Consider the following 14,900-nt stretch of genomic DNA (forward strand, 5'->3'; position numbering starts at 1 on the left):
ATGCCTCCTTGCAGCATGCCTAAGGCTCGTTCACACAGATAAGCAGGGCGTCTTTTTGGTGTTTTTCAGTCAGTAGAAAGGCCTCTTTAGTGCCCTAAGTTTTCATAACTGACCTTAATTGCCTACCGTTTGTAAGCTGTTAGTGTCTTAACAACCGTTCCACAGGTGCATGTTCATTAATTGTTTATGGTTCATTGAACAAGCATGGGAAAACATGTTTAAACCCTTTACAGTGAAGATTTGTGAAGTTATTTGGATTTTTACGAATTATCTTTGAAATACAGGGTCCTGAAAAAGGGCTGTTTCTTTTTTTGCTGAGTTTATGTATGTACAGTTGAAGTCGGGAGTTTACATACACTTAGGTTGGAGTCATTAAAACTAGTTTTTCAACCACTCCACAGATTTCTTGTTAACAAACTATAGTTTTGGAAAGTCGGTTAGGAATTCTACTTTGTGCATGACAAGTCATTTTCCAACAATTGTTTACAGACAGATTATTTCACTTATAATTCAGCTTGGAAAATTCCAGAAAATGATGTCATGGCTTTAGAAGCTTCTGATAGGGTAATTGACATCATTTGAGTCAATTGGAGGTGTACCTGTGTATGTATTTCAAGTACATACTGCATGTATGTACTAAACAGCATTTGCACAACACTTCCAACTAAACACGTACTCTACAAAGACTTCAGCATGTAGCGTTAAATACTGAAAAAAATTACAACTCAACAGCCTGAACAAAAATCTCTCTCCAATGCATCAAGACTATGTCTAAATCTGTCCTGCTAAAATGGAGCAGAATTAATTAATCTATGGCTTAGCCTGTGGTTTCCAAACAAGCAGAGCTAATCCCGAAGGAAAACATGTGCAGAATACTCTAGACTACTCTATATACATGGATCCACAGAGGAGGATATAATACCAACCGCTTCAAGGAGGAAACACTACAGACTTCAATTGCTATTAAAGTGTCATGTTTTTTCCATTATCATCATCATCATCGAGAGACTGGTTAGAAGATTACGTTTATAGGAAACAAAGACTAGGTACTTAAAATGTCTCTCCACAAGCCTACAGTTTTTCCTAACTTCATCAAAAACAGCTTGAATTCTTAAAGTAAATCAATGCTCTTTCACAAGCAGTGCCTTTAAGCGTGCCATAACCAACCAGTCAGCATCTTCATAGAGCTGCTGTTGTTGCCTCTTGAGAGCTAAAACAGCAGTTAACCTGTGAGACTACAGCAACCCCTCTTTTTCAAAGTCAGCCAGTCAAGTATAGGGCTACCCTCTCTTGCTATAAGCTACTAAATGCAGCCCCCCCCAATATCTCCCAGTATGCACAGAATGGTTCCATTGAAGCCTGTTTAGAGTGAGCAGTAAACAGCATATTGTTAGCATCCCAAATGGCACCCTATTCCCTATGTAGTGCACTACTTGGGACCAGGGCTAATAGTGCACTATATAGGGAATAGGGTGCCATTTGGGATGTGTCCCATGTGTGAGTGAGTCAGACCTGGGTGCTCTCGTCGTGGAAGCCCTCCAGAAAGCTCTCCAGCAGTTCGTCAGCGTTGTCGATCCTCTCAGCATACTCTCCTACGATCCAGATCATGGCTGCCCGCGCCTCCGGCTCATCCAGGGAGTCCAGGTTCTCACACAGCGTGGCGATCACACTCTCATACCTGGGAACAGACAATGGTTAGGAACTAATGACTCAATACCAAGTCATTGTCCACACACAGACGGAAAAACATTTTCAAATGGGAAATAGGTTTGCAGTCATTTTTTTTCTTTCTCATTTTACCATATTTATCAACTGTTGTCAGTTGAATATAAAATGTTATCGACTCTGCAGCATTCCTCGAGAATGGTATTAGCATAAATGCCAACACAGCATCTGAACAGGATGTGCTGGAGCAGTAATGCGAGCCAAGGGCAAGGCAATAGAATCTGTTCATGCTGTTGCATAGACAAAGAAACATTTCACAGCCTCTGAATCTTCACTTCACTAAATTATAGGACTTTTTTTTGTTTAACTCTGTGCCTCTGTATTTACATGACTGCACATTATAAAATATTTTGTGGGCTTTCTTGCGAGCACAATTACTAAACTTCATGCTGGATGAACTGTTATTTTCTGCATCACTTTTTGCTGGAGGAGAAAGAAAGAGGGAAAAAAAAGGGAACAGAATGTCTTTCCAATAAATGACGATGATTCACTACCCAACACCTAAAAAGACCAAGAAAAGAGTTAACAAACAGTACGCGATCATCCATTTCCTGGCATAAATAAAATGTCGGAATATACAGCAACAGCTAACAAACTTAATTACAGAGTAATGCAGGTTCAATGAGTGCCTCGTGGCTGTGAAGTCATGTTCAGTAAACAGCAGTCCAGTAAGTTAAGTAGGTGCAGGGCGACATGGACTGGGTTTCAAGTGGGTAGGAGGTTTGTCTGTCTATGTGGCACATGGATCCAGCCTACTGAGCCTTGATAGAGTAGGGGTCAGGCTCTGCCTGGGGCTGCCTGGGCGTTGTCAGGGGCAAGGATTCAGCGCTACACACTGCAGACTGACACCTTGCATATCTATGAGTGAGAGAGGTTAGAGGAGTCTTCATTCAGCCCAAAAGCTCATTTTCATGCCTTTCACGATGAAAGCCAAGCAGAAAACCCGGTGTCAGAGTAATGAGCTTTCTCGCTACCTCTCAGGCCAAGATGTGATCTGGGTGGCAGTGAGCAGGAACAGACAGGGCTCCAGTGTGTGTGGGTGCGGCTATGTGCGAGTATAAATGCATTTGCTAGCGCTAGTACGCTATGCTTGTCTTAAGGTGACAACGAGACCATAGACCATTTTAACAAGCATGGCAATCTCTGCTGAGGTGTAATACAACCTCTGTATGACTCATTGAATATCAATCTCCCTCAAAATTGTCCATGGCTGGTTTAGTCCGTCGCTATACTTCTGGTTGCCTTAAACATTAATGAGATTGCCTGTCAGGCTGTTGAGATCTATCTATCTTGATGGTTGGAATGGTTTCCCAGTAAAAATCTTGCACACAGAAAAATAACACTACCCTACTTACATCTGTAAGTGCTGGTTAGACTCCTTCACTGATTAACTCAGTTGTGATATGCCAGTGCCTCTTCCATCAAAGCCTTATAATTGTGAAATGATTTGAGGATCCATTCATAGGGAAACCAAACACTAACTGGGTTATAAGGATTGCGAGCCCTATGGGCCCGGATCAAAAGTAGCATACTATATAGTGAATTGGGTGCCATTTGGGATGCGACACTGTGTAATAACCAGGCCTGGACCTGACCATCAACAGGTGACCTACTTGTTTGGGTACTTGCGGAAGATGTCCTTGATGACCACGATGGCCTCCTGCACCACATAGTTGACCTTGGTCTGGATGAGGTCCAGCAGGGTGCTCACACAGCGCTCCGCTGATTGCTGACAGACAGACAGATGCTGTCAGCCAAACACAGAGCAGGCCAGAGAGACCCTACCAAAATCGGCATTATTCAGGCTTTCAATATTTATGGTGACAGTCATCTGGCTTGGTCATCACAAGCATGAAAAAGCCCCAACATTTCACAGACATTTATACTTCACATGCTGCACAGTAAACCCATGACACACATTCATTAGGCTGGCAGTAAAACAGTACAGTTAACATGAGGGTTTGCTGTATAGGACTTTAAAACACTATGTATATGACCTGTGTACAGTCGTGGACAAAAGTTGAGAATGACAAATATTAATTTCCTAAGTTTGCTGCTTCAGTGTCTATAGATATTGTCAGATGTTACTATGGAATACTGAAGTATAATTACAAGCATTTCATGAGTGTCAAAGGCTTTTTTTGACAATTACATGAAGTTGATGCAAAGAGTCAATATTTGCAGTGTTGACCCTTCTTTTTCAAGACCTCTGCAATCCACCCTGGCATGCTGTCAATTAACTTCTGGGCCACATCCTGACTGATGGCAGCCCATTCTTGCATAATCAATGCTTGGAGTTTGTGGGGTTTTGTTTGTCCACCCGCCTCTTAAGGATTGACCACAAGTTCTCAATGGGATTAAGGTCTAGGGAGTTTCCTTGCCATGGACCCAAAATATTGATGTTTTGTTCCCCAAGCCACTTAGCTATCACTTTTGCCTAATGGCAAGGTGCTCCACCATACTGAAAAAGGTATTGTTTGTCACCAAACTGTTCCTGGATGGTTGGGAGAAGTTGCTCTCGGAGGATGTGTTGGTACCATTCTTTATTCATGGCTGTGTTCTTAGGCAAAATTGTGAGTGAGCCCACTCCCTTGGCTGAGAAGCAACCCCACACATGAATGGTCTCAGGATGCTTTACTGTTGGCATGATACAGGAATGATGGTAGCGCTCACCTTGTCTTCTCAGGACAAGCTTTTTTCCCAGATGCCCCAAACAATCGGAAAGAGGATTCATCAGAGAAAATTACTTTACCCCAGTCCTCAGCAGTCCAATCACTGTACCTTTTGCAGAATATCAGTCTGTCCCTGATGTTTTTCCTGGAGAGAAGTGGCTTCTTTGATGCCCTTCTTGACACCAGGTCATCCTCCAAAAGTCTTCGCCTCACTGTGCATGCAGATGCACTCACACCTGCAGGCTGCCATTCCTGAGCAAGCTCTGTACTGGTGGTGCCCCGATCCCGCAGCTGAATCAACTTTAGGAGACGGTCCTGACACTTGCTGGACTTCCTTGGGCGACCTGAAGCCTTCTTCACAACAATTGAACCACTCTCCTTGAAGTTCTTGATGATCCGATAAATGGTTGATTTAGGTGCAATCTTACTGGCAGCAATATCCTTGCCTGTGAAGCCCTTTTTGTGCAAAGCCATGATGACGGCACATGTTTCCTTGCAGGTAACCATGGTTGACAGAGGAAGAACAATGATTCCAAGCACCACCCTCCTATTGAAGCTTCCAGTCTGTTTTTCAAATTCAATCCGCATGACAGAGTGATCTCCAGCCTTGTCCTCATCAACACTCACACTTGTGTTAACAAGAGAATCACTAACATGATGTCAGCTGGACCTTTTGTGGCAAGGCTGAAATGTTTTTTGGGGGATTCAATTCATTTGCATGGCAAAGAAAGACTTTGCAATTAATTGCAATTCATCTGATCACACTTCATAACATTCTGGAGTATATGCAAATTGCCATCACACAAACTGAGGCAGCAGACTGAAAATTAATATTTGTGTCATTCTCAAAACTTTTGGCCACGACTGTACAGCTACATCTCCTTTCCCTCTCTCACCTCCACTTTGATGGCACAGCGGCCGATGGCTCGGACTGCCTTCCGCACAAAGTCCACATCCACCTCAGTGGCATACTCCTTCAGCTCTGCCAGCACCTAAAAAAAAACACCAGCATGTGGTCACTGATACTGGCTTTCATCTTGTCTAGGAATCACATTACTGCTTGTCCATGTTACTTCCCAAATTATTACCTATTTAAAACATTTAAAAATGATGGCTTCTAAAGGTTCTAACTGAAACAGTAGTGTGTGTGTGGGTCACCTGGGCGATGTTAGCTTGAGATGCCAGGCGGATCATGATGTCCAGTTTCTCCAGCTTGACGTAGATGGGGTCGTTGTACTTCACAAAGAACACCTTCATCTCATGCTTCAGAATTTCTGGGCTGCACAGAGAAAAAGGTATGATTGCCATCAACAGAACATTTATTTGTCAGTTCAATAACGGTGGAATTAGCAGAATACAGTCAACACATCCAAACTATTTAATGTGCCGAGGAATCACTGGTAACATCCCAAATGGCACTCTATTCCATATATAGTGCACTACCTTGGACCAGGGCCCAAGTCAAAATATGTGCACTATATAGGGCAAGGTTCTCCAACCCTGTTCCTGGAGAGCTACTGTCCTATAGGTTTTCATTCCAACCCTTATTTAGCACACCTGATTCTAATAGTTGGTTGATAAGCAGAATCAGGTTAGTTACAACTGGGGTTGAAGTGAAAACCTACAGGAGGGTAGCTCTCCAGAAACAGGGTTAGAGAGACCTGATATAGGGACGAGAGTGCTATTAGGACAGCACACACACTGAATAGCTGTATTAAGCTGCGACACTCATTTCTGTTGGTAGTCCCTCTGTCCCTCCTACCGTTTCTGTACGATGAGGTTGATGTTCCTCAGGGCCACGTACTGCAGCTCGGGCTCTGCAGACAGCAGGGTGACCAGGGGCGGGGCCAGCTTCTTCAGCAGGGTGCCATAGTAGTCCAGGTCCTTAGGAAGCATCTCCATGAACTTCATCAGCACCTTGACCGCCGACAGCACCACCGCAGAGTTGGCATGGGACAGACGGGGGGTCACCCGCTCACAGATACTACAGAATGAGAGAGGGAGGACAGAGATGAGACGAGTACAAATAGAGGGGAGGAGAGAGTGGGGAAATGTATACTTAATATACAGCAGATGGACATGGACACTGACAGGGAGAATCAGTGTGTCAGATAAAGCAATAAACTAGAAGGCATCCGGTGCTTTCTGACCTCTGGGACTCGCGGTCATCGCGAGGGGTGTAGTTGGCCAGGCAGTCCAGAATGAAGATCTGACCCCACTCGGTGCACTCGTTGAGGGCCGTCAGCAGCTTGTTGATGGACTGGGGGTTCAGGTCCAGCAGGTTGCTGTTGGGGTGGGACTCTGCAATCTCAGACAGGGCTGCCACAGCATTTGCAACCACCTGAAAGAGAAGGATAGGGCCAGAAAGTCAGCAAGTTAGAATGCAAGAGCACATATCTCATTGCAGCCCACTAGGTTAACAGAAGTCATTCATTGCCAAACAGCGAATGGTGGCCATGACACTTCCGCCACATCTGACCATTGTTTACGTCACAGAGAGCATTACAGGACCCTTCCAGCACTGTCTCTGGTGATCTACCCCAGGCCCCTGTGATCCACACCAGGCTCCTCTTGTATCCACCCCAGGCTTCTGTCCTTGCACCAGTGAGGACAAATATCAGCAGAAGAGGGCAATGTCCTTCCTGCCCCCAAGACCTGCCTCAAAGTTCTGAGCTGCTGATTCCAGAGAACTGGCATGCAACTCAAGAAGCAGCAGCGGATTGACCGAATGCTGTTTACGGAGCTCACAATTCATCACAATCCTTGCCCCGGTGGGGCGAAGACCAGAAGAGGGTGAGGTCCTTCTTGCCTGAGGCCTGCCTCAGAGAGTGCTGAGAGAGCTTGCGAGCAACTCTCAACAATGAGCAGCAGCAGTGGATTGGGGAGATCAAAGACTTGCTTGAGAGACACCAGACTAACGTCGGTCCAGTTTGAGCTGGCGGGCAGCAGTAGATTGGCCAAAAGGTGTGTACTATCGCCCAACCCCTTCTTTGCATGTCCACTGTGTGACATTTGTAACTAATCTGTATTTCACTCGAATATGTGGCATGAATATATGCAATGCTTACAATTGTCTACGACAAAAGGGGCAGTTATACAGACACTCCTTTAATTGTTATGGTCCCCTCTAACTTCAAAATGTTCATTGTGAACTGAACCGTGTTTTAAGAGCTACTGCAAGTCACTCTGAATAAGAAAGTATGCTAAATGACTTAATGTAACCTCTCATTCTTGAAAAGTAGGACATTAGCCCTAGAGCCAATAGTCTAACCCAAGGTCAGGTAGTCTAGCAGGCTGGTCACCCTGCCATCGGAGCCTCACCATAGGGTTGGAGTCAGAGATGAGGTCCTTGAGGGTGTCTAGGAAGCCCTGGTCCTCCACCAGCTGGGCGTTGATGTCATGGAGCTTGGCCACACACACAGCTGCAGTCTTCCTCACGTAGGGGTCTTCGTCCTTCAGACATTTCCTCAGAGGCTCACACAGGTACTCAGTGATCTTGTCCACGCGGATGCAGCCCATAGTACGCACAGCCAGGGCCCGGATCAGGGGGTTAGGGTCCTCACAGTCCTGAAGGGGGAGGAGAGTCTCTATGTTAAGTTTTCACACACTGAGGAGTATTGAGATGTCACTACCAGTCCTCTAACTTAACAGATAGTGAGAAAACTTTTTAGAGCAATAGGTCAGTACTGTTTGTCGGACCTGCCCTGGTTTTGTGCTTTACCTTGACGAAGGTGTTGACAGCCATGATGGCCATGTCGGGCTGGCTCTTGGCATAGTTCATCAGGTACAGGTAGACTAGCTTCTTCAGCTCCAGGTTGTCAGTCTGCATGCAGTTCACCACATCTGGAAACAGGGCACTGGGGGAGGGGGAGACATAGATCATGAGGGTCTATGAAATCAGCTACTAGTGAATTATAGGATCTCTATGTGGGAGCAGAGTCAGGATGGGCATAACGATTGACCACATTCTCAGAGATAACACAGTGCCATCTGAGGGTGGCAATGGACAATGTTATATCACATCTTTTCACCATGGGTTTCTGACATATTCTAACAGAATTCACCTGACATCTTTCCCAACGGTCATGGAGGCAATGACCTTCTTCACAGCCTCCTTCTTCTTCTCCTTCTTATCGCTGTTCAGCTCAGCTTTCAGCTCAAAGATCTCTCCTGCGCACACATGAAAACGGAACATAACAGATCGCAGAAGTGTGTGTACGTGGAGTAGTCATGCATAATGCAGCAGATCAAGACTGGTGTATATAACCAGTCACTGTAGGGTACCCTGCATATAACCAGTCACGACATTAACACATTTATTATTATAGAGATTCGGTTAACATAGTTCGATCTAAACAGTTTGTGGTTGGGAGCCATTTTTTTTTCTATAACATTTTCTAGGTCTCCCTGACTGGTTACACAACATTTGGATTAGTGCCTAAAAACAAGTCATGACTCATGACTAATATGACAAGAGTAGCCTAAAGCTGAGCTCTGAATAAAGGTTAACAATAAATAGGCCAAATTGAAATTCACTTTGGAAAGTAATAAGTTATAAGACCTTTCTTTGTAGTGGTGAAATACTTGGAGTCCGTCATCTTGGATCCAAATTGTCGGTTCTCCTGCAAGGGAAGGAGAGAGAAAGAAAAAGAGAAAAACAAGCACTGAAGTATTTTTTTCCTAAAAGGAGAGGGATCCACAAAGGAGAAAGGAAACTGTAAAAGTGCAAGTGTAGGCAAAATAGGACGTTCTTTCTTCCATCACTTGGACACTTGGCTGTGATGTTTTTCTATGAAATAACACAATGGACAATGTGTAAAAACACATTGGTCGACTAAAAAACAGCACATACTCAATCAGCCAGCCTGACTGGTGGTGTCCTCTGGGGTCTACAGAATCTCAGTCTGCAGCCCTGCAGCGCACAGCACTATCCATTTCCTGTTGTTGAATTCCACTTTATCCTTTATGTGAAAGGTCTTCCCACAAAAACAAAAGAAACACTACTCTATACTAAAAAGCAGCACTGAAAGTAGCAGGCTTTGAAAGTAAAAACAAAAGCATTTGTCTCTTATTTCACTGAACCCCCCCAACTTTAGAACAATATGATGAGTTTTGGCAATGTGTCTCACATGTTGATGCAATATGAATGGTGCTGTAGCAGTCAGTGCGTTGACTCCATTTCATCCATCATCATTAACACACAGTATTAATACTTTTTTCTGCACAAGTTAGCTCTATAGACATCAATGTAAAGTTAGACTGTATGAACAATAAAATAAAATAAATGCCACTACTACAACCATGTTATCACACCCTGCTCCCACAGTGATAATGCAGAGAGCACAATGCCTGTTGAGAGGCCGTCTGGATGGGCAAAGAGAACAATGACAGGTGGAAGAAAAATGTTGCTGCCCACCTCCCTGTCACACTTGGCTGGACAAGTTTCTAAATTGCAGTGCTGTGTGGTGGTGGTTCATTTGACAGGACCCCCAAATTCCCTGGGACTAAAAGTCACTACTCTGAGATTAGATGTATGTCAAACCATGATAGAGTAATGTTGGCTAAAATGTTATAGTTTGAGGTGCATGAATAAAATGTGTTACCTACATTCAAATGGTGTAGGAACTGTGTTAGTACTGCATCATGACCACCAGATCTGTGGCCCTTTGGGAACAAATATATTAACCGAGTATGCTCACAGTAAGGCCTAATTGCTGTGTTATGGCAATAACTGGCAGTCAACAGCCAGCTGTCATAATGCAAATGTTGCCTCAACACAGACTGCCTTTGCATCTAACGTTAGCATTAAGTCAGTTATTCACCAAAGATACAAGTTGCTGTAAATGAATCACTATTTTTTAACAACTAGTTAGCTAGTTTTCAAAGGTTTAGTAAAGGAGCTGAGACTGACAAACAATGCGTGGCATCTGACAGCGAGCAGGAGCCATTCGACAGCTGTCAAAATCAAGCGTTTGACCGATTGTTATTAACTAACTAGGTTGCTAATAGTTTTAGCTAGATGGCATGCTAGCTGCTTAGCTACAACAGATGCTAGTTTAATAAACCCGGGGCCGTAAGAACATATTGAAATACCCTGTAAATTAGCTACTTATGTGGATAATGTACAATGTTAAAAGCCCTGGCAAAATATGATCATCATAACTAACTAGTTACACATTTTCACACTTCCTCATTGTGATTACTAACATTAGCCAACATTTAGCTAGCTAGCCAGAATGGTTAGCATTACCTCGGCTCTGCTCTCATTCACCTCAAAAGCTAATTTGTATCAAGACAAATGTAATGGCACAAATTTGATTTTAAACATAGTTATCTTTCTAACTTCGATTGATCACTCACGCATAATTGATTAGCCCACTCCATGTTTGTTTGCTGAATGAACCTGATGCTCAACGACTGTACAACTAGCTAGCTAGCTGATGCTCTGCAGTCTGGCAAAATAAATGACCTTCTAATGTAGGGGCTTAAGGAAGCATTTGCCGGGATAGTTAAGCTCTTAATCTATCGAACTATTTTCAAATCCAACTGCACAGAATTAACGTACCTACTGAAGTTAAAATTAGACACGACACAGAGTAAAACGGAACATAACATCGACAGACAGCTTACCGTGGCGAAGTGTGTTTAATTTGTCCTGGCTTCGTTCGTTCCCACCCACTTGAAAATCGCCATCATATGTTGTTTTTTCACTTCCGACTTCCGTAATAAGGTTATTTGGGGGTAATAAGTGTTTTGGGGATTCTGGATGACCAGACAGCTAGCAACAATTACAATAAGCTGTCATGTGAGGAATCGTAGGTGGCTTGTTTCATCTTGTTCTTTTTTTAACTTGGCAAGTAAGTTAAGAACAAATGCTTATTTAGAATGACACCTGGGAACAGTGGGTTAACTGCCTGTTCAGGGGCAGAACGACAGATCTTTACCGTGTCAGCTCAGGGATTCAATCTAGCAACCTTCTGGTTACTGGTCCAACGCTCTAACTAGGCTACCTGCCACTCCAACATATCTCGTTTTGAGGTGTTTGATTGATGTCATGTCTAGTCTACATCTAGTCTAAAATGGCTAATATGCACTAGCTAGCTAACCATCAGCTGTAACAATGTATTTGAGAGACAAGTGCACATTTATTCATGTTTTCAATTTTATTTATTTAACTAGGAAAGTCAGTTAAGAACAAATTATTATTTTCAATGACGGCCTAGGAACAGTGGGTTAACTGCCTGTACAGGGGCAGAACGACAGATTTGTACCTTGTCGGGTCGGGGATTTGAACTTGCAACCTTTCGGTTACTAGTCTCTAACCACTAGGCTACCCTGCCGGCCCAATAAACATTGGAGATAAATTGTTGACATGTAAACTATATTTTAAGCCAAACCCATCTGTTTTACCCCATAGTTGGGTATGCATTGGTTTGTAGCCAAACTACCAACCCATCTATATGAACACGACTCATTTGGGGAGAATAATATCTTTCTTCAATTAACTAGGATATCAGATCACTATTTTCACATGATATACACTGAACAAAAATATACACGCAACATGTAAAGTGTTGGTCCCATGTTTCATGAGCTGAAATAAAAGATCCCAGACATTTTCCATATCCACAAAAAGCTTATTTCTCTCTACTTGTGTGCACTTTGCCAAGATAATCCATCCACCTGACAGGTGTGGCATATCAAGAAGCTGATTATACAACATGACAATGCTGGGGACAATAAAAGGCCACTCTAAAATGTGCAGTTTTGTCACACAATGTCACATGTCTTAAGTTTTGAGGGAGTGTGGAATTGGCATGCTGACTGCAGGAATGTCCACCAGCGCTAGCTTTTGCCAGATCATTTTATGTTAATTTCTCTACCATAATCTGCCTCTAACATCGTTTTACGGCCTCACAACATCAGACCACGTGTATGGTGTTATGTGGGTGAGCGGTTTGCTCATGTCAACGTTATGAACAGAGTGCCCCATGGTGGCGGTGGGGTTATGGTATGGGCAGGCATAAACTATGGACAACAAACACAATTGCATTTTATCGATGGCAATTTGAATGCACAGAGATACCATGACAGGATCCTGAGGCCCATTGTCTTTCCATTCATCCGGGGCTGTCACCTCAGGTTTCAGCATGATAATGCACAGCCCCATGTGGCAAGGATCTGTACTCAATTCCTGGAAGCTGAAAATGTCCCAGTTCTTCCATGGCCTGCATACTCACCAGACATGTCATTCATTGAGCATGTTTGGGATGCTCTAGATCGACGTGTACGACAGCGTGTTCCAGTTCCCGCCAATATCCAGCAACTTTCGCAAAGCCATTGAAGAAGAGTGGGACAACATTACACAGGCCACAGTCAACAGCCTGATCAATGCAAAGGAGATGTGTTACGCTGCATGAGGCAAATGGTGGTCACACCAGATACTGACTGGTTTTCTGATCAATGCCCCTACTTATTTTAAGGCATCTGTGACCAACCGATGCATATCTGTATTTCCAGTCATGTGAAATCCATAGATTAGGGCCTAATTTATTTCAATTTACTGATTTCCTTGTAAGAACTGTAACTCAGTAAAATCTTTGAAATTGTTGCATGTTGCGTTATTTTTGTTCAGTATAGACCAATCAGTCCATTTTCTTGAACAACTAGATATATGCCCAAACTGAGATGGAGTCTGATCACAGTATGATTTAAAAATATGGGGAAAAAATGATCTGGATAACAAATCTCTCCCTCACACATACACACATCGCACTGAGCACGGGCCGACACCGAAGTTTCTTGGATGTCTTTTTTCAGTCTTGTCTATGATTGGTTCAGATTTGATCTAGTCTGGTCCACACCAAATCTGAACCGATCTTAGATGTCTGTTTGGTTCAGATTTAGTCCAGTCTGGACCGACCTTGATTTGGCTCAACAATAGATGTCTATGTTTGGTCCAGTCCGGACTTGAGTTGGCCTAAACATAGACATCTATGATTGGTTCAGATTTGATCTGGTCCAGACAGCACAGTACAGCACATACAATACAGTAGAAAACAGAGTACAGTACATTAAAGAAAAATACAGTAGAGGACAGTATAATATCCTACTGAAATGTACTCACCTGAATTAAACCAACCTGAATTCAACTACTGTCCTGTACAATACTACTCTGCTCTACAGTACTGAACTGTGCCTTTACTGTTCAAACTTGTGAAACATAGCCTACACATCTATGACTCGTTCAGATTTGGTAGTTGTTTTGGGGGCCGAGCGTATTAGAATTATACCCAGCAAGCTTTGCAAGGGTTTTTTACATTTCGGTCATTCAGCGGATGCTTTTATCCAGAGTGACGTACAGTCAGTGCATTCAACTAAGGTATACAGTGCATTCGGAAACTATTCAGACCCCTTGACTTTCTCCACATTTTGATACGTTACAGCCTTATTCTAAAATTGATTAAATTGTTTTCCCGACCTCAATCTACACACAATACCCTATAATGACAAAGCAAAAACTGGTTTTTAGAAATGTTTGCAGATTTATTAAAAACTAAAATATCATATTTACATAAGTATTCAGACCCTTTACTCAGTACTTTGTTAAAGCACCTTTGGCAGCGATTACAGCCTCAAGTCTTCTTGGGTAAGACACTTCTCTGCAGATCCTCTCAAGCTCTGTCAGGTTGGATGGGAGCGTCGCTGCACAGCTATTTTCAGGTCTCTCCAGAGATGTTTGATCGGTTTCAAGTCCAGACTCTGGCTGGGCCACTCAAGGACATGTCCCAAAGCCACACCTGCGCTGTCTTGGCTGTGTGCTTAGGGTCGTTGTCCTGTTGGAAGGTGAACCTTCACCCCAATCTGAGATCCTGAGCGCTCTGGAGCAGGTTTATCAAGGTTCGCCCTGTACTTTTCTGTAAATCCTTCCCTCAATCCTGCCTAGTCTCCCAGTCCCTGCTGCTGAAAAACATCCCCACAGCATGATGCTGCCACCACCATAGGGATGGAGCCAGGTTTCCTCCAGATGTGACATTGGCATTCAGGACAAAGAGTTCAATCTTGATTTCATCAGACTGGAGAATCTTGTTTCTCATGGTCTGAGACTCCTTGTGGTGCCTTTTGGCAAACTCCAACCAGACTGTCATGTGCCTTTTACTGAGGAGTGGCTTCCGTCTGGCCTCTCTACCATAAAGGCCTGATTGGTGGAGTGTTGCATTGACGGTTGTCCTTCTGGAAGGTTCTCCCATCTCCACCGACGAACTCTGTAGATCTGTCAGAGTGACCATCAGGTTCTTGGTCACCTCCTTGACCAAGACCCTTCTCCCCCGATTTCTCAGTTTGGCCGGGTGGACAGCTCTTGGAAGAGTCTGTGGTTCCAAACTTCTTTCATTTAAGAAAGATAGAGACCACTGTGTTCTTGGAGACCTTCAATGCTGCAGACATGTTTGCTACCCTTCCCCAGATCTGTGCCTCGACACAATCCTGTCTCAGAGCTCTATG

At 43.6% G+C, this 14,900-nt stretch overlaps 1 protein-coding gene across 8 annotated transcripts in view; it reads right to left on the bottom strand.

Annotated features, from left to right (window-relative positions):
* LOC109880372 (AP-1 complex subunit beta-1) overlaps nt 1–11,142 on the bottom strand; it is a 53,309-nt gene extending 42,167 nt beyond the window's left edge. For 2 of the 8 annotated variants that reach the window (XM_020472589.2, XM_031804109.1), the window contains exons 1-11: nt 10,758–10,931; nt 8,959–9,019; nt 8,462–8,567; nt 8,119–8,254; nt 7,719–7,964; nt 6,548–6,738; nt 6,160–6,381; nt 5,556–5,676; nt 5,294–5,389; nt 3,339–3,454; nt 1,513–1,678 (exon numbers count right to left, since the gene is read on the bottom strand). In XM_020472589.2, the coding sequence (XP_020328178.1) occupies nt 1,513–1,678; nt 3,339–3,454; nt 5,294–5,389; nt 5,556–5,676; nt 6,160–6,381; nt 6,548–6,738; nt 7,719–7,964; nt 8,119–8,254; nt 8,462–8,567; nt 8,959–9,019; nt 10,758–10,781 (1,485 nt within the window). In that variant the 5' untranslated portion in view covers nt 10,782–10,931. Of the gene's footprint in view, nt 1–1,512; nt 1,679–3,338; nt 3,455–5,293; nt 5,390–5,555; nt 5,677–6,159; nt 6,382–6,547; nt 6,739–7,718; nt 7,965–8,118; nt 8,255–8,461; nt 8,568–8,958; nt 9,020–9,249; nt 10,721–10,757; nt 10,938–11,027 lie in introns of those variants that run through there. The other 6 variants (XR_004205286.1, XR_004205289.1, XM_020472596.2 and 3 more) reach the window with 6 other exon arrangements.
* Nucleotides 11,143–14,900: the final 3,758 nt, after the last annotated feature.

The sequence above is a fragment of the Oncorhynchus kisutch genome, linkage group LG3 (assembly GCF_002021735.2).
Source record: "Oncorhynchus kisutch isolate 150728-3 linkage group LG3, Okis_V2, whole genome shotgun sequence".
Lineage (NCBI taxonomy): Eukaryota > Metazoa > Chordata > Actinopteri > Salmoniformes > Salmonidae > Oncorhynchus > Oncorhynchus kisutch.